Genomic DNA, 18236 nt, shown 5'->3' with positions numbered 1-18236 from the left:
CGAGTCTGCTCCGCCATTCAATCATGGCACATTTGTTCCTCGTCCCCATTATCCTGCCTTTCCCCATAACCCCTGATCCGTTTATTAATCAAGAGCCTATCTATCTCTGTCTTAAAGGCACTCTGTGATTTGGCCTCCACAGCCTTCTACGGCAAAGAGTTCCACAGATTCACCACCCTCTGACTGAAGAAATTCCTCCTCATCTCTGTTTTAAAGGAGCATCCCTTTACTCTGAGACTGTGTCCTCTGGCTCTAGTTATTCTTACTAGTGGAAACTTCCTGCCTTCTGCCAGTCAGCCAATCCTCTATCCATGCCAGGATCTTACTCTTAACACCATGGACTCTTAGCGTATTTAACAGCCTCCTAGACGGCATCTTGTGAAAGGCCTTCTGGAAATCTAAATAGATAATCTCCACAGGTTCTCCTTTGCCTAACTTCCTTGTTATCTCCTCAAAGAATTCTAACAGATTTGTCAGACATGACCTCCCCTTGACAAAGCCATGCTGACTCAGTCCTATTTTATCATGCACTTCCAAGTACTCGTCAATCTCACCTTTAATAATTGACTATAAAATCTTACCAATGACCAAAGTCAGGCTAACCGGCCATTAATTTCCCTTCTTTTTTTCATAGAATTTACAGTGCAGAAGGAGGCCATTCGGCCCATCGAGTCTGCACCGGCTCTTGGAAAGAGCACCTTACCCAAGGTCAACACCTCCACCCCATCCCCATAACCCAGTAACCCCACCCAACACTAAGGGCAATTTTGGACACTAAGGGCAATTTAGCATGGCCAATCCACCTAACCTGCACATCTTTGGACTGTGGGAGGAAACCGGAGCACCCGGAGGAAACCCACGCACACACGGGGAGGATGTGCAGACTCCGCACAGACAGTGAACCAAGCCGGAATCGAACCTGGGACCCTGGAGCTGTGAAGCAATTGTGCTATCCACAATGCTACCGTGCTGCCCACTTTATAAATTTAGAGTACCCAATTCAATTTTTTCAATTAAGGGGCAATTTAGTGTGACCAATCCACCTAACCTATACATCTTTTTGGGTTGTGGGCAAACACGGGGAGAATGTGCAAGCTCCACACGGACAGTGACCCAAGCCAGGATCGAACCTGGGACCTCAGCGTCGTGAGACAGCAGGGCTAACCCACTGTGCCACCGTGCTGCCCTAGATGCCTCCCTCCCTTCTTAAACAGTGGGCCACTTTCCAGTCCTCTGGGACCCTCCCTACCTCCATTGCTTCCTGAAAGATCGCCACTAATGCCTCCACAGTCTCCTCAGCTATCTCCTTTAGACCCCTGGGGTGCTGTCCATACGGTCCAGGTGATTTAAGCACCTTCAGACCTTTCATTTTCCCCAGAACCTTCTCCTTAGAGATGGTCACTTCACTCACCTCTGCCCCTGATCCTCCTGGAGCTCTGGGATCCCACTAGTGTCTTCCACCGTGAAGATGCAAAGTAACTATTCAGTTCCTCTGCCATTTCTTGGTTTCCTATTATTACTTCTCCAGCCTCATTTTCCAGTGGTCCAATGTCTATTTTTGCCTCTCTTACCTTTTATATATTGGAAGAAACTCTTCCTATCTTCTTTTATATTACTAGCTAGCTTGCACTCATTATTCATCTTCTCTCCCCTTATTGCTTTTTTAGTTGTCCTCTGCTCGCTTGTAAACGCTTCCCACTTTGTATGTTTTTTCTTTCGCTTTTATACTGCCCTTGACTTCCCTCATCAGCCATGGTTGCCTTGTCCTCCCCTTAACATGTTTCCTCACCCTTAGGATGAATTTCTGTTGTGCCTCCTGAATAATTCCCCAAACTCCTGCCATTGTAGTTTTACTGTCTTCCCTGCTAGGTTCCCCTTCCAATCAACTGTGGTCAGCTCCTCCCCCATGTTCTAGTAGTTATCCTTTATTTAATTGTAATGCTGTTACATCTGATTCCAGCTTCTTCCTCTCAAACTGCAGGGTAAATTCTATCATATTGTGGTCACTGCCCTCTAAGGGTTCCTTCACCTTAAGTTTCCTTATCTCTGCCTTATTACACATCACCAAATCCAGAATTGCTGTTTGCTAGTTATTATTATTATAGTGGGCTCTACCACAAGCTGCTCCAAAAAACCATCTCTTATATATTCCACAAATTCCTTTTCTTGGGATCCACTACCAACCCGATTTTCCCAATCCACCTGCATATTGATTATTGTAATATTTCTTTTCTTAGATGCCTTTTCTATCTCCTGATTTATTTTCGTCCCCACATCCTGACTAGCGCTAGGGGCCTGCACTGAACTCCCTTCAGGGTCTTTTTACCTTTGCTCAACTCGACCCACAGAGATTCTATGCCTTCTGATCCTATATCGCTCCTTGCTGTCGATTTAACTTCATTCCTTACTAACAATGCAACCCGCCCCCTTTGCCCATCTGCCTGTTCTATCGATAGAACATATATCCTTGGATATTTAGATCCCAGCCCTGATCCCCTTACAGCCACGTCTCCGTGATGCCCACATCGTTCCGACCAATTTCAATTTGTGCAAAAAGTTCATTTACTTTGTTCCGTATGCTGCGCTCATTTGGGTACAACACCCTCAGTCTTGCATTGACCACTTCCCTTCTCACATTTGTCACCTTCATTTGCTCTGCCTGAGGTTAGATTCCTGCCACCTTCTATACACTGTTCTATTGCGTGGTCTGGACACTTTACTAACCTCCCCTGAGCCCGTGGCTCCTAAAACATCCCATGGTGGTTCACAGGAACATAATCAGACAAAATGAGACACTGAGCTGCACAAGGAAATGTGACCAAAAGCTTGGTCAAAGATGCAGGTTTTTAGGACTGTCTTAAAAAAGGAGTCGAGGCACAGAGTGGGTTCCTGATGCTGTGCTGGTTGTGGATTAGGGAGGGATTCCTACGATAAGGGCGTAGATTTGAAGGTAGCACCTCCAAGGATGGACAATTAAAACCGCAGATACCCGGAGTCACAATTGGAGGAGTGCAGTTGTCTTGGGGGGCTTGTTGGGTTAGAGGCAGTTTCAGAAATAGGGAGTGGCAAGGTGATGTGGATTGAAACACAAGGGTAAGAGTTCTAAAAATTAAGATACTGGCGGACCATGAGTCAATCCGCGTCCGCAACCAAAGGTTTGATGAACAAAACTGGATTAAGACAAATAATTTTACTGGTAACTCCTACAAGAGGGCAAACTTTCACCCCAACAGCCTGGGTTGGAATGAAATCCATGTCCCAGTTGTGAAAGGACAGGTCTAACCCACCGTGTCACATACTTTTACTTTTTGGGGAAGAATATCATAAAATTGTTAATCTTTTTGAAGTAGTGAGCTGTCTCCGCTATACCATGGGTTAGCTATGGCTATCAATTGCTACAGGGTTAATAACATTAAAGGTGACAGCCAGCATTTAAGAAAAAATATACATGTTTTTTTCAAATCATGTATTCATATATCCATTCCTGGTTGTAGATTAATCTTCTTACAGAAGAATCTTGTTTTTTTAAATTTAGAGTATCCAATTTTTTTTTTTTCAATTAAGGGGCAATTTAGCATGGCCAATTCACCTACCCTGCACATCTTTGGGTTGTGGGGGCGAGATCCACACAGACACGGGGAGTGACCCGGGGACAGGATCAAACCTGGGCCCGCACTGCCGTGAGGCAACAGTGCTAACCACTGAGCCACCATGCTGCTCTTTTTTTGAAATTTTAGAGTACCCAATTCATTTTTTCCAACTAAGGGGCAATTTAGCGTGAACAATCCACCTAGCCTACACATCTTTGGGTTGTGGGGGCGAAACCCATGCAAACACGGGGAGAATGTGCAAACTCCACACGGACAGTGACCCAAGCCGGGATCGAACCTGGGACGTCGGCGCCGTGAGGCAGCAGTGCTAACTACTGCGCCACCGTGCTGCCCTACCATGCCGCTCTCTACAGAGGAGTCTAATCAAGAAGTTCTATAACTGAGTTTAAAGAAATATTCTTTGAAACAATAAAAGGAAAGAGAATTTTCAAAGGTCGAATATACATTGCTGGCAGGAGCACCTTTCCACTAGATGGCATCACGTACGGAAATGCAGAAATACAGCCAGCACATGCTCCAGAGCACAGCACCAGGTGAAGCAAGTGCACCCCCTACTGGTTGTACATCATACAGCTAAAAAATGACTAAGTTTAACAAAAGAACCTTCATCGTTTTCATCCAATTAATTACAATCTACACAGAACAATGGACAACTGTGGGTCTTTAGAAATTGGATCACGAGTTTCATCCAGAACTGAAAATAATATTAATTTCTGCCTTGTCCTCCCAACTGTACCATTTACGCTGCACTACTGAGGGTTAGGGGTAACAGAGAAACATAGAAAACAAGAGCGGGAGTAGGCCATTCAGCCCTTCGAGCCGGCTCTGCAAAATTAGGCTCTGTGCCTGTGACCGCTCACAGAACAATGCCATGTTAATTTTGGGATATCGGCTTCTGAGCCAGCCGTGGATCCTAGATGGTCAATATCATCAGTACAATGTAGAGTCCTGTTGTGTTCTGCTTACGGTACAGTCCAACAACCCAGAGCTTATGTGTTTAAATCGGACAATTGTAATCTGTGAAACATAATTTGATGAATATGATAATTCATGTCAAAATTGCCACCCCTGCCTCGTCTTACCCGCGCCACGTGCAAATTGGCAAAGGGATGAGAAAATTTGGGAAGAAAACACTTAGCTAAAGGAGTGGTGTGGGAAAGAGGGGGTCCATTTCATGGGGCACTGGCATTAGGATTGGGACAGGAGGTATCTGTACCGTTGGGACGGTCTCCACCTGAACGGATCTGGGAGCAGTGTTCTCGCGGAAAGGATAAATAGAGTGCTCACAAAGACTTTAAACTAGCAAATGTGGAGGAAGGGAAGAGTAAAACTACAAGAAGTATAATGGTTAATGGGAACAAAAGCAGGTCAGCATGTGAGGAGAAGGTAGAAGTTAAAGGATAAACAGGCAGGACCAGTCTAATGACTACAGAGGGGAAGGGTAATGTAAGAAAGGTAAGGAGACTGTGGAAGTGAAAGTTGGGGAGAGGCGGAGTTATCAGAGATTAATAAAGACGGTCAAAATGTGTGAAAAGCATAGCGCCCAAGAAAATCCTTCAAGGGAAAGACAAATCAGTAGGTCATATTGAAAAACCTTGTACCGAAACGCACGCAGTATTCGGAATAAGATCAATGAGCTGACGGCACAAACAGAGACAAATGGGCATGATTTGTCGGCGATTACTGAAACATGGTTACAGGAGGACCGGGACCAGGAGTTGAATGTCCAAGGGTACTAAGTATTCCGAAAGGATAGACAGGATGGAACAGGAGGTAGAGTTGCTTTATTGGTTAAAGATTACATCAAGGGGGCAGCACGGTGGTGCAGTTAGCGCTGCTGCCTTACGGCGCCGAGGTTCCAGGTTCGATCCCGGCTCTGGGTCACTGTCCGTGTGAAGTTTGCACATTCTCCCCATGTGTGCGTGAGTTTTGCCCCCACAGCCCAAAGATGTGCAGGGTAGGTGGATTGGCCACGCTAAATTGCCCCTTAATTGGAAAAAATGAATTGGGCACTCTAAATTTATTTTTAAAAGGATGACATCAAGGCTATATTGAGAAATTATATTGGTACTAAGGGCCAAAGTATTGAATCGATCTGGGTGGAAATAAAAAACAAGGGGAAAACTCCTTGGTAGGAGTAATTTACAGGTCCATGAGCAATACCTCCAAAGTGGGGCATAGGGCAAACCAAGAAATAATGAGGGCTTGTGAGAAGGGCACAACGGTAACCATGGGTGATTTTAATATGCATATTGACCGGACTAATCAAATTGACAAGGGTAGCCTCGAGGGAAATTTCGTAAGAGTGTATGAGGGATTGTTTCTTGGAGCAATGGGTTATGGAGCCAACCAGCGAGCAGGTTATTTTAGATCTAGTATTATGCAACAAAGAAGAGTTTATCAATAGTCTTGTCATTAAGGATCCTCTTGGAAGGACTGATCACAGCATGCTAGAATTTCAAATTGAGCAGGAGAAGACAGAGTGCCATTCTAGAGTTTTATGATTGGGCAGAAATAATGGAGGGTAGGACAGTTGGGAAACAATGGCATATGTTCAGGGAGATATTAAATACCTCTCAATTAAAGTACATTCCTGAGAGGAAGAGGAATTGTAAAGGGGAGAAAAACGTTCCAAGGAAGTCAAGGAAGACAAAGGCAAACCTAGGGCATACCATACAGCAAAAGCCAGTGGTAAGCTGGAGGATTGGAAGAACGTTAAGGTTTAGCAAAAGGCTGCTAAAAATAAAATCAAAAGAGTCAAGATGAACGAATAATAAAAATCGCTTATTGTCACAAGTAGGGTTCAATGAAGTTACTGTGAAAAGCCCCTAGCCGCCACATTCCAACACCTGTTCACGGAGGTCGGTACGGGAATTGAACCCGCGCTGCAGGCATTGTTCTGCATTACAAGCCAGTTGTTTAGCCCACTGTGCTAAACCAGCCCTACAAAAGGAAACTAGCAGAAAACATAAACACTGATACCAAACGCTTCTATAAGTATATAAAGAGGAGGAGAATAGCTAAAGTAAATGCTGGCCCTTTAGAGGACGATACTGGTGCAGTAATAATGGTGAACACAGAGATGGCGGAGGCACTGTCTTCTCGGTAGAAAATAATAATTGTTATTCCAAAAACTACAATTAATGCAGAGGAATTTGGTGCAATAACCATCACTAGGGAGACAGTATTGAGTAAATTAATGGGATTAAAGGCAGATACGTCTGTGGGACCTGATGGCCTACACCCTAGGGTATTAAGGGAGATGGCAGCAAAGATAATGGATGCACTGGTTATGATATTTCAGAACTCTCTGGATTCTGGAAGGATCCCGGTGGATTGGCAACACGCTATTGTGACACCCCTATTCAAAAAGGGAGAGGGGCAAAAAGTAAGAAACTACAGACTGGTTCGCTTGACCTCTGTGTTGGGGAAGTTGCTGGACTCAATCATTAAGGAGGAGGTAACTGAATATTTGGAAAGACCTCAATCCACCATTGTCAGCGTGGTTTTATGAAGGGTATGTCAGGCTACCAGAAGGTGTTTCACAAGGTGTTGCATAAAACACTAATACAGAAGTTGAGATTGCAGACCATTCGGGGTAGAGTAGTAGATTGGATTGAGGACTGGCTGACTGACAGAAAGCAGAGGGTCGAGGTAAATGGGTCCTTTTCCGGCTGGTGAACTGTAACTAGTGAGGTGCCGCAGGGGTCAAGGTGTCTCTGTGCGCGGATGGCGTGCTGTTATATATTTCGGACCCGTGCTCTTCGGTGGGTGACATAATGGGTCTGCTTAAGAGTTTGGGGCGTTTTCACAACGCAAGTTGAATTTAGGGAAAAGCTAGTATTTTGTGGTATCGTCTCCAGCGGAGGGGTTGCCGTTTCGGGTGGCAACAACCCATTTCAGGTATTTGGGGGTGAAGGTGGTCCGGGATTGGGCGCGGCTTTATAAGCTGAACTTTGCAAATCTGGTTGGGAGGGTGAAAGCAGATTTATTGAGGTGGGACTGTCTTCCCCTGTCGCTGGCAGGTCCAGGGGGAGGGGGCTTGCACTTCCGAACTTGTACTATTGTACTCGATAAGCCGAACGGCCTCCTTCAGCACTGCAGGGATCCTATTCTATCACACCTCCTAACTCTGTGCCAATCTTTCTAACAGCTCCATGTTTGAATCTCTCCAATCAGGTTTCCACCCACCATAGCACTGAAACGTCCTTACTCGAAGCCTCCCAGGCATAATCTGACATTGTAAAAGTGCTGCACTATTCCTCTCGGCCTTCTCAGCCTCGCTACACACTTGCATCACCGTCTCAGACCACACCACACTATTGGCAACCGTGACATTCTATTCAACGTCAAGTTGAGCTTCTGCCGGACGGCGGGCGGGAGGCGGCCGCACAATGGAGGGCTCCCGTTCGAGAACGGCATTTTCGGGGCTTTAAACTCGGTCCCAGGGTCCACGGAGGCGGCAAAAGCAGGGAGAAGGCACAGAGGCGGCAGAGTGAAGGCACTGTGAAGAAAAATCTTCAGGGTGAGCAAAAGAACGTCCGTGAGGAAAACAGCTGAAGGTCCGTCGGGGAGTGGAAGGGTCACCGCGGGGTCACCAAGGAAAGTGGAGGCTGGAGCACCAGGGGAGGCCGCATTGCTTACGGCTGAAGAAATAACTACGGTGATGGCTGCGGAATTCGAAAGGCAGTTTACAAAATACAATGAGACAATGAGGAAGGAGATGAGAGAGGTTTTGAGAGTGCTGGTGGAGGAGGCGATTTCCCCGGTGACGAAGGCGGTGGCGAGCGCAGTGGCGGAGGTGCGAGAGCAAGGGGAGGTGCTGAAGGAAGTGGAGGAGACATTATTGCAGCACGGTGATCAACTTGCCTCGATGGGGAAGGAGATGCGGAAGGTGATGGACATTATCAAGGATCTGCGAGGAAAAATGGAAGACCTGGAAAACAGATCCAGGGGACAGAATTTGAGGATTGTGGGGCTGCCCAAAGGAGTTGAAGGACCGAGGCCGACTGAGTATTTTGCCGCGATGCTGGCGAAACTATTGGGGGAGGGGGAGGATCCCCCCCGATATGAACTGGATCGGGCTCATCGGTCGTGGAGGCCTGTACCAAAGGCGAGTGAGCCGCCAAGGGTAGTGACTCTGTGCTTCCGTAGGTACAGTGTGAAGGAGAAGGTCCTGAGCTGGGCCAAGCAGAAGCGGGTGGTCTAGTGGGCTGGAGCTGGTATACGTGTATACCAGGACTTTACGGTGGAGCTGGCGAGGAGGCGGGCTGCCTTCAACCGGGTGAAGAGGGCACTGTACATTAGCAAGGTGCAGTGCAGCATTATATATCCAGCGAAGCTGAGGGTGACTTACAAGCTCAGGGACTTTTATTTTGGAACGGCGGAAGCAGCGGAGGAGTTTGCGAAGGCAGAAGGACTGTGGCAGAACTGAGAAATTGAGAAATGGCCATGTGCCGATGTAACCTCATGACTGTAATTTCTTCTTTTTTGTATCACTGCGCGCGGGTGTAGAGGCTAAAGGAGCCAATGTTGTATATATTTGGACAAGGGAAATGATAGGACTTTCACTCGAAATGACGGCTCTTTGGGGTGCAGGTGGATATGCGGGGTGTGTGTGCTAAAAGGGGATCTCTGGGCTTTCCTAGGGCCAGGCAAGGGGGAAAGGGACCCGGGCGGGGGCCTCCACGCTGGCCGGTTTAAGCCGGCCAGTGAACGGGAGTGAGGTGGGGGGAGGGGCTGCGGCCATCGGAGCAGAACAGGGTCCGAGTGGTCTAGCTGGGGTGGAAAGTTGGGGGGAAGGAACCGAGGTTGGGGGGAGGTGTTTTACAAGAGGCAGTGGACGGGAGGAGTTGGAGACTGGGGGTGGGGGGGGTACAACTCTTGGGTATCATGTACGGTACTCTTTCAGAGGTTGGATGGCACTGAGTGTAAAGGGGGGGGGGGTGGACTCTACAGGCCAATGGTGACCATGGGCAGTCTCGGACTCCTTTTTCTTTTTCTCCTTTGTTTTTTTGTTGCCACCGGGAGAGGGTTTGTTTCATTGCAAGCATATATTGACTGGTGGGCCGTTGTTTGGGGTGATGGGAGGATGGGATCGTTGGTATTGTTAAGGGGATTGATTTTGTATTTGTTACCGTTTACTGTTTGTGGGCGGGGTGTAAATTTTGAAGGTAAATGTGAAAATGGAGAATAAAAACATTATTTAAAAAAAGTTGAGCTTCTGCCCATTTAAACACTACAGCGTTTTCATATCTCTGGAGACATCAAAGGGTCTATCCTTGCACCACCTCCACCAATAGGCTCTTCCTCTTTAAAGCTGCTCCTCATAAACATCAAAATAAATGAAACAGGCCTGTAATTTGCATGTATTAAATATCGATTTTCAATACAAGAACATTAAATATAGATGTACACCTACCTGGAAAAGGTTCAGTTTACTCCTGCAGTTCACCAGGATTGTCCGGGCTAACATCAGAAGGATGGGATTGGCGACAAGGCTGTAAATTGTTTCCCCGTCCAAAACCAAACTGTTCAACAGAGCGGCTCGCAAGCTTTGAGGCTGAAATAAAACACAATGTTATATATATAAATATATATATATATATGTGTGTGTGAATCAAACTAAGCTTCTTTGGCTTCCCACGGCTCCCATCCCTCTTCCCTCACTTGAAAGTACTGGGTATCCACAAAGACTCCCTTAGTTGGGAGGTCTTCAGCAAATCTCTCTTCCAGTGAACTATGCGCTCAGCCACAAAACTGCCTACAGAAAGGCAAGTGTACCCTCAGCATCCAACCAGCAGCCCATATCCAAATGGTGCGACTGTAGCAAGCATGCATACCATAGAATGGTCACTGCACAGAAAGAACCTACTCAGCCCATCGTTTACAGAGACTAGTTTTCAGTTCCAGATTTCCTTTTTTAATTGAGTGAATGTAAATTCCACCAGCTGCCATCGTGGGATTTGAACCCATGTCCCCAGAACATTAGCCTGGATTACAAGCCCACTTACATTGCCATTCTGCCACCATCTCTCCCCATTGAAACACATCGACATTTATACTTTAGGGGAAAGCATCAAGCTGCCCAACAAACCCGACTCAGTTAGTTCTAGAATACTCGGGAAAACACAGTCCAGTCACCCAACTGTGAATTATTCCAGGGAAAAGCCTCAATATCAGTTTTGATCCCTAGTCCTGGGTGGGACCGAGCAATAGGTTTCAGTAACCGTGGATTAGCGAGGAGTAACTGAAATGGGTGTCTGGCTCACTGAATATGGACAGATCAAGCTGCAGGGTGGTGTTCATTTTTTTCAAGGAGCCTGCCTGCCTTCAGCATGGAGTGTTTTTTATTCTCTTGTGGGATGTGACCATCGCTGGCTAGGCCAGCATTTGTTGCCCATTTCTAATTGCCCCTGAGAAGGTGATAAGCTGCCTTGTTGACCCTCTGCAGTCCATGTGGTGTAAGTACACTCATAATGCTATTCCAGAGGGGTTTCCAGGATTTTGACCCAATGACAGTGAAGCAAAGGCGATATATTTCCAAGTCAGGATGGTGAGTGGAGCTTGGAAAGGAACCGTGGTCTTCCCACCTGCCTGCTGCCCTTGTCCTTCTAGGTGGCATAAGTTGTGGGTTTTGACGGTACCACCTAAGGAGAGCTGTTAAGTTACTGCAGTGCATCTTGTAGACAGTACACATTGCTGCCACTGCGCTCCAGGGTGGAGCGAGCAAATATCTACGGAAGTAGATGTGTGCCAATCAGGTGGCCTGCTATGTGTGGATGTTCCTTCCCACACTGTGGGGGACAACATTTGCTATTCCCTCAGCAGCCTCCTTGTGATAGTGTGACCCCTTTAATGGGTGATCCTTCACAGGCTGCTTGACTCGCCTGGAACCTATAGGGATGGAGCGTGCAAACCTGGGCCTATCGGGTGCCAGGGCGTGGAGTCGGGGATCTTCGGAATAAGCCCGGGTGTCGAGAGAACTAGCCCTGCATTGGGAGTTGTGTTGATCTGTAAAATTCTTCCTTTGTCAACAGTGATTTAACTGTACCTCCTCATATTACCTCATGCTACCACACTCCCCGAGACCACGGCCAAGAAAAGAGCCACTTCAGGCAAACTCCAAGGGCAAACATCACTCGCAAACTCCATTAGAACATGCTACCCTGTTCCCCTTCTCAATACACGCACATACACACCCCCACACACACACTCGCCACCTGAAGGTTCATCCCAAGCCACTTTCCATCCTAACTTGGAAATACATCACCATTCTTTCACTGTTGTTGGGTCAAAATCCTGGAACTCCCTCCCAAATAGCAGTGGATATACATACACCTCATGTATTGCAGCAGTTCAAGAAGACAGCTCACCACCACCTTCGCGAAGGCTATTAGGGTTTTGCAATAAATACTGGTTTAGCCAGTGACACCTACATCCTGAGAATGAATTTTATTTCTAATTCACAGACCATTCTGTATACTGTATCCGACACAGTGCAGCAGTTAACCTATCTAAGCATCCCTGGTAATGTAAACTGCCTGCACCAGACACATTCAGTCACTAGCTATATTCCCGGTTAAATCTAGATTTAATTGCCTTCTACTAACCCTAGATGCTCAGTGGGGGACTTTTAATTCTTGGTGTAGTTATCAGGCCATATGAATCAAAGATTCCAGATCCAATCCTGATAAGCACTAAGATATCTGAGCTAGCGAGGAGTAGAGATGCTACAATTGGTTCTAGTGTCACCAAGCTGGGGATTAGCCAATGGGAAAGTGTTATATCCCCCACAAGGACCACGGGCTAACCATTGTAGGACCTGTGGGGTATGAGCTTCCCAGATAGGAGTGGAGGCCACCCAGCTGGAGCTGGTTACAAACAACTATAAAAGCCGGCCAAAAGCAGGACCTGGTGTTGTTAGTTCTCCCAGCAAAGACTGGGAGCGAGGTGCTGCCTTGAGAAGAATATATAGTTAAATAAACCTCTGCTCTCTGACCGCTGGCTTCCTCAAGTTACTAAAGAAAGAAATCTGCCAGGGTTTCTATGTCTGACCGTCTGTTGCAAAGTTTGTTGTACTGGATATGGGAGGGAGCGGACAAATGCAACAACCCCACAGTCACGTGACCCATTAACACTCACTGCCAAGGCTGCCAACTGATGGATGGAAACAGAGATAAAACCAGGCTCCCAGTACCCCTGGAACAGTACTGTAATAATTTATAATGCAGTTATACAGTACAGAAAGTACAGTGCATAAAACACAAGGTCTTTATCGCTTCTCGGCCTTTTGGCTAAGATGAGCGTGAGGTCAGGTGTAATACCTGGATCTGGTATGTCTCTCTTGTGGAGACCATCAATTTGAATTAGTTTTTGGAGCAGGCTAGGAGCTGGATTAGGGGTTTGCCCCTGTCCACACTCTGAGCTCTAGCTTTGTAACTCTGATAAAAAATGTTTTAAAGGCCTTGAAAATCCTTTGCAGAGAACACAAAATGCTAACAATTAGTGAAATATTTCAGAGACATACCCCCCCACCCCAAATTTTTGGCAATTCTACTTAAAACAGTTCATACAGCAAAAAGGGTTTAGTTCATTAATTAATTTTATAGACCTGGAGTTCTACCAAGTATCTGCTTTCAATTTTAAATTTACTTTCCGAATAAGGATTTTGAGCATTAATGTGCAGTACCCATCTGCATAAAGAAGGCTTTGCAGTATTCAAATGCTACCCAGGCAGCGTTTACTTATTGTAGTTCTGGATTGAAAGGGTCTCAAGATTCACTGAATTCTTTAATCTTTCATTGCTCTGCAATTTGAGTGTGTTGAAGCCATCCCACCTTGCCAGATCAGCTTTCATTCTCCCCACCGAACGAGAACTGTTGTACCTGCAGAGCCCCCCCCCCCCCCCCCCGCCCCACTCCCCCCCCCCCCCCCCCCGCCCCACTCCCGCCCCCCCCCCCACTCCCGCCCCCCCCCCCCCCCCCCCCCCCCCCCACTCCCGGGCAACCTGCACCCCCAAGTACCTAAAGTGAGTCCCTGCCCTACGGAATGGCAGCCCCCCCCACCCCTGCCCCCACCCCCGGCCTTGACACCACAAAATACTCATTCTTGTCTAGATTCAGCTTGTACCCCGAGAAAGACCCAAACACTCAAAGCAGCTCCAATATTCCCCCTATCGACACACTCGGTTCCGACACGTATAACAGCAAATCATCGGCATATAAGGACACCCTATGCTCTATCCCCCCCGCCCCGCGCACTACTCCTTTCCATACCCCGAACCTCTTAATGCGATGGCCAATGGGTCGATCGCGAGTGCAAACAGCAGGGGAGACATAGGACATCCCTGCCTAGTCCCACGGTGGAGAGAAAAGTATCTTGAGCTGATGTTGTTTGCGCGGGCACTTGCCATCGGCTCCTTATATAGTAGCTTTACCCAGTTCACAAATCTTGGTCCAATCCCAAACCGCTCCAGAACTGCCATCAAGTACCCCCATTCTCCCCGGTCAAATGCCTTCTCTGCGTCCAATGCCACAACTCCCTCTGTTTCCTTCCCCTCCGCTGGTGCCATAACGACGTTCAATACCCTCCTAATGTTTGAAAAGAGCTGCCTCCCTCTCACGAACCCCGTCTGATCCTCACCTATCACCTTCGGGAGGCACTCCTCCAGCCTACCCGCCAGTACCTTCGCCAATACCTTTGCGTCCACATTCAGATGCGATATGGGCCTATACAACCCACACTCCGTCGGGTCCTTATCTTTTTTTAGCAACAGGGAAATCAATGCATGCCCCAAAATTTGTGGCAACACCCCCTTCCCTATCGCCTCTTCAAACATCCCCACCATCAGGGGTGCCAGCTTATCCTTGAATTTTTTATAATATTCCACCAGAAACCCATCCGACCCTGCCACCTTCCCCGACTGCATCCTCCCAATCGCATCCTTTATCTCCTGCTCCACTATCGCTCCTTCTAATGTAGCCCTGTCCCCCTCCCCTAACCTCGGGTACTCCAACCCATCTAGAAATTCCTGCATCTCACGGTCTCCCCCAGGTGGCTCTGACCTGTACAACCTCTCATAAAATGCCTCAAAAACCTTGTTAATCAGATCCAGAGCCACCACCAACTTCCCTGCCCTATCCCTCACCTGAACAATTTCCCTTGCCGCAGCGTCCCTCCGGAGCTGACCTGCTAACATACATGTTCTTATCTCCATGTTCGTAAACTGCACCCCTTGCTCGCCTCAGTTGGCGCACCACCTTCCTGGTAGATAGCCGGTCAACGCTCGCCTGTAGTTCCTTCCTCTTTTCCAGCTTCGCTGGGTCCCCATCTTCTGTATAACTCCTATCTACCTCCAACATCTCATCTATTACCCTCTGCCACTCCAACCTCTCCTCTTTGTCGACCCTGGCCTTAAACAAAATCACCTCACCCCTCACCACCGCCTTTAGAGCCTCCCAGACAACCAGACAACTGCCTTTGACACCTCACCCGTACAGTTGAAACGTACAATTACCTTTCAATTTTGTCACAGAACACTTGGTCCCGCAAAAGTCCCACATCTAATTTCCACCCCGGCCTCTGCGCTATCCCCTTCTCCAGTACCATATCCACCCAATGCGGAGCTTGATCTGATACTGCAATTGCCGAGTATTCCGACCCCTTAACCTTCTGCACTGTAAATTCTATGATTAACCCCAGCCAGCAAAGCCTTCCCCACCACGAAAAAGTCGATCCGCGAGTATACCTTATGGACAGTTGAGAAAAACGAGTACTCCCGCTCCCTCGGGTGCAGAAACCTCCAAGGGTCCACCCCTCCCATTTCCAGCATTAGCCCAGCCAATGCCTTCGCCCCCCGCCCTGATGGGACCAGCGAGCGCGGCCGTGACATGCCCAGCCTTGGCTCCTGCACAAGGTTCCAGACCCCAGTTCCAGACCCCCCCCCCCCCCCCCCCCCCACTATCAGTTTGTGTTTGTCCAAGTCAGGGATGGCCCCAAACACCTTCTTTGCAAATCCCACATCGTCCCAATTGGGACCATATACACTTAACAGCGCTATTAACCTCCCTTCCAGCTCCCCTGTCACAATCACATATCTAATCCCCTGATCTGCCACCACCTTCTCCATCTGGAAGCGTACTCTTTTGCTGACCATTACCGCTACCCCTCGAGCCCTTCCGTCAAATCCAGAGTGAAACACATGACTAACCCAGCCCTTTTTAAGTCTCACCTGGTCCTTCACCCTCAAGTGAGTCCCCTGCTGCATTGCTACATCGGCTTTCAAACTTTTAAGATGCGCAAGCACCCTTGACCTCTTGACCGGACCCTCCTAACCCCCTCACGTTCCACGTGCTTATCCTAACTGGGGGTCTCTCACCCCCCCACCCTTCTTATCCACCATCATCATACCACTGGGCCCTGCTCCATGAGCCTGACCCACCCCTATCCATTATTAACATCGAACCCCCCCCCCTACATTTCCTCTCGAAAAAACATCTCCCAGCATCTACCCCCCCCCCCCCCCCCACTCGTTCACCTCATAGGCCCATCGAAACCTGCTAACCAGGCTCCAATGTACACAGCCCTCCTCTCATCTCACCTCCGTTCACTAGCCGACTTTAGTTAGCTAGTGCGGGTAGCTCCCCCCGCCAAGATATACCGTCCCCTCCCACCCAGTCCCAGAGAAAGAAAAAACAAAAATCCAACCCAGACAATTCACTAAATTAAGATATAACCGTCGTAACACAGAATGCCAATCAACCCAACTAATAACTTGAACTCTGTAACAATGTGAAGAGAAGTAAATTACAATACACGTCAGTAAAAGGAAAGTTATAACATTTATACATTTTCCAGCTCTCCAATCACAGTCCAGTCTCTCTTCCAGCTCCGCTCCTCACGTCTGTCCCAAGCCTTCTGCCCTCACGAACGCCTCAGCTGCCTCCGCTGCCACAAAAAAAAAGTCTTTGGTATCATACGTCACCCACAGCTTCGCCGGGTATACCATACCAAATCGCACCCCCTTTTTGTACAGTGCCGCCTTCACTCGCCCGAACACCGCTCGTCTTTTTGCCAACTCCACCGTCAAGTCCTGGTAGATCCTAACTCCAGCACCATCCCACTGCACGTCGCGCTTCTGCTTCACTCAGCTTAACACCTTCTCCTTCATGCAGTACTTATGGAAGCAGATAATTACTGCTCTTGGCGGCTCATTCACTTTGGGCTTCGGCCTTAATGATTGATGAGCTCGGTCCAGTTCATACCGAGAGGGGTTCTCACCCTCCCCCATCAGCTCCGCCAACTCTGTTGGCCTTGGACCCTCTGCCACTTCGGGCAAGCCAACAATTCTCAGATTGTGCCACCTCGAGCGGTTCTCCAAGTCCTCGAGCTTTGCTCGGAGCCTTCTGTTGACCTCCACCACCGTCCGCAGCTCATCCCCCATCGAGGTGAACTGGTCGCTGTGCTGCGACACGGCCTCCTCCACTTCTTTCAACTTCTCGCCCTGCTCTCTCACCTCGGCCGATGTCTTTGCCACAGCCACTCTCACCGGGGCGATTGCCGCCTCCACCAATGACTTAAATGCGACCGCCGTCTCCTTACTCAAAGCCTCCATGTGCCTCGCAAACTGCTTTTCCAGCTCCACCGCCATCACCTCGGTTACCTTCTCCACCGTAAGTAGTGCGGCCCCACCATGCGGTCCGGCATCCGCCATCTTGTCAGCACTTTTACTTGACCTCTCATTCAACAGCAAGCCCGCGTTTCCTCCCTTCTTCGAAGCTGCCCTTCGCACCCTTTAACGGCTTATTATTTTTCCTTTTTTTTCACCCATCTTTCCTTCTCCAATCTTTTCTTTTCTTATTTTTTTTTAAATAGAAAAAAATAAAAAAACTTTTTTTCCCCCCTTCCTTCAAAAGAAAGGTGGGGGGAAAATCACCAAATTTCTTTAAAACTTTTTTCTCTTCTTTTTTGTATTCCTCCAGAATTTCCCTGTGACCGGACATCAATCCTCTCACCACATTCTAGGCGGGAGCCATCCGATGTGGGACATTTCACATACATCGCGCCCTGGGGGGTGGGGGAGGAGGAGAGCGAAGAATCGGGGAAACCCCCAAAAGCGCCGCAAATAGTGGCCACCGCCGGGAACTCTTCTCGATGCGGCCGACCCGCTCACAAATGCCACCAGAAGTCCCAAGTAGCTCCTTATTATAAAGCACAGAAGCCTGCTAATGGCTTGCAGCAAAAGTTTGGAAAAGATTATTGCAAGGAGGTTAATAGGAGTAATTTTAAAGGGGGAGGTGGACAGACGCTTGGTAAGGAATTCAATGAATGGCTGAGTGTAAAAGCAAAATACTGCAGATTCTGGAAGTCTGAAATAAAAATGGAAAATGCTGAAAATACTCAGCAGCTCTACCAGCATCTTCTGAGAGAGAAACAGAGAGTTAATGCTTCAGATTGATGAGCTTTCATCAGAACTGGAATAAGTTAGATTTGTAACAGGTTTTAAACAAGTGCAGGGGCAGAGAATGGGGGGAGGTAGGAAAACACAAAAGGGAAGGTCTGTGATTAAATAGAAAACAGGAGATTAAATGTAGAAAGGGACGGTGGCGCAAGGCAAACGGGACA

The 18236-nt window shown here is 48.0% G+C and overlaps 1 protein-coding gene across 3 annotated transcripts in view; it reads right to left on the bottom strand.

The window, feature by feature from the left end:
• Positions 1–18236, bottom strand: part of ttc27 (tetratricopeptide repeat domain 27) — a 328446-nt gene that overhangs the window by 275913 nt on the left and 34297 nt on the right. For all 3 annotated transcript variants that reach the window (XM_072512247.1, XM_072512241.1, XM_072512254.1), the window contains one exon: positions 10033–10173. In XM_072512247.1, the coding sequence (XP_072368348.1) occupies positions 10033–10173 (141 nt within the window). The remainder of the gene's footprint in view (positions 1–10032; positions 10174–18236) is intronic.

The sequence above is a fragment of the Scyliorhinus torazame genome, chromosome 1 (assembly GCF_047496885.1).
Source record: "Scyliorhinus torazame isolate Kashiwa2021f chromosome 1, sScyTor2.1, whole genome shotgun sequence".
Taxonomy (NCBI): domain Eukaryota; kingdom Metazoa; phylum Chordata; class Chondrichthyes; order Carcharhiniformes; family Scyliorhinidae; genus Scyliorhinus; species Scyliorhinus torazame.
This window is presented reverse-complemented; position numbering and strand designations above follow the sequence as displayed.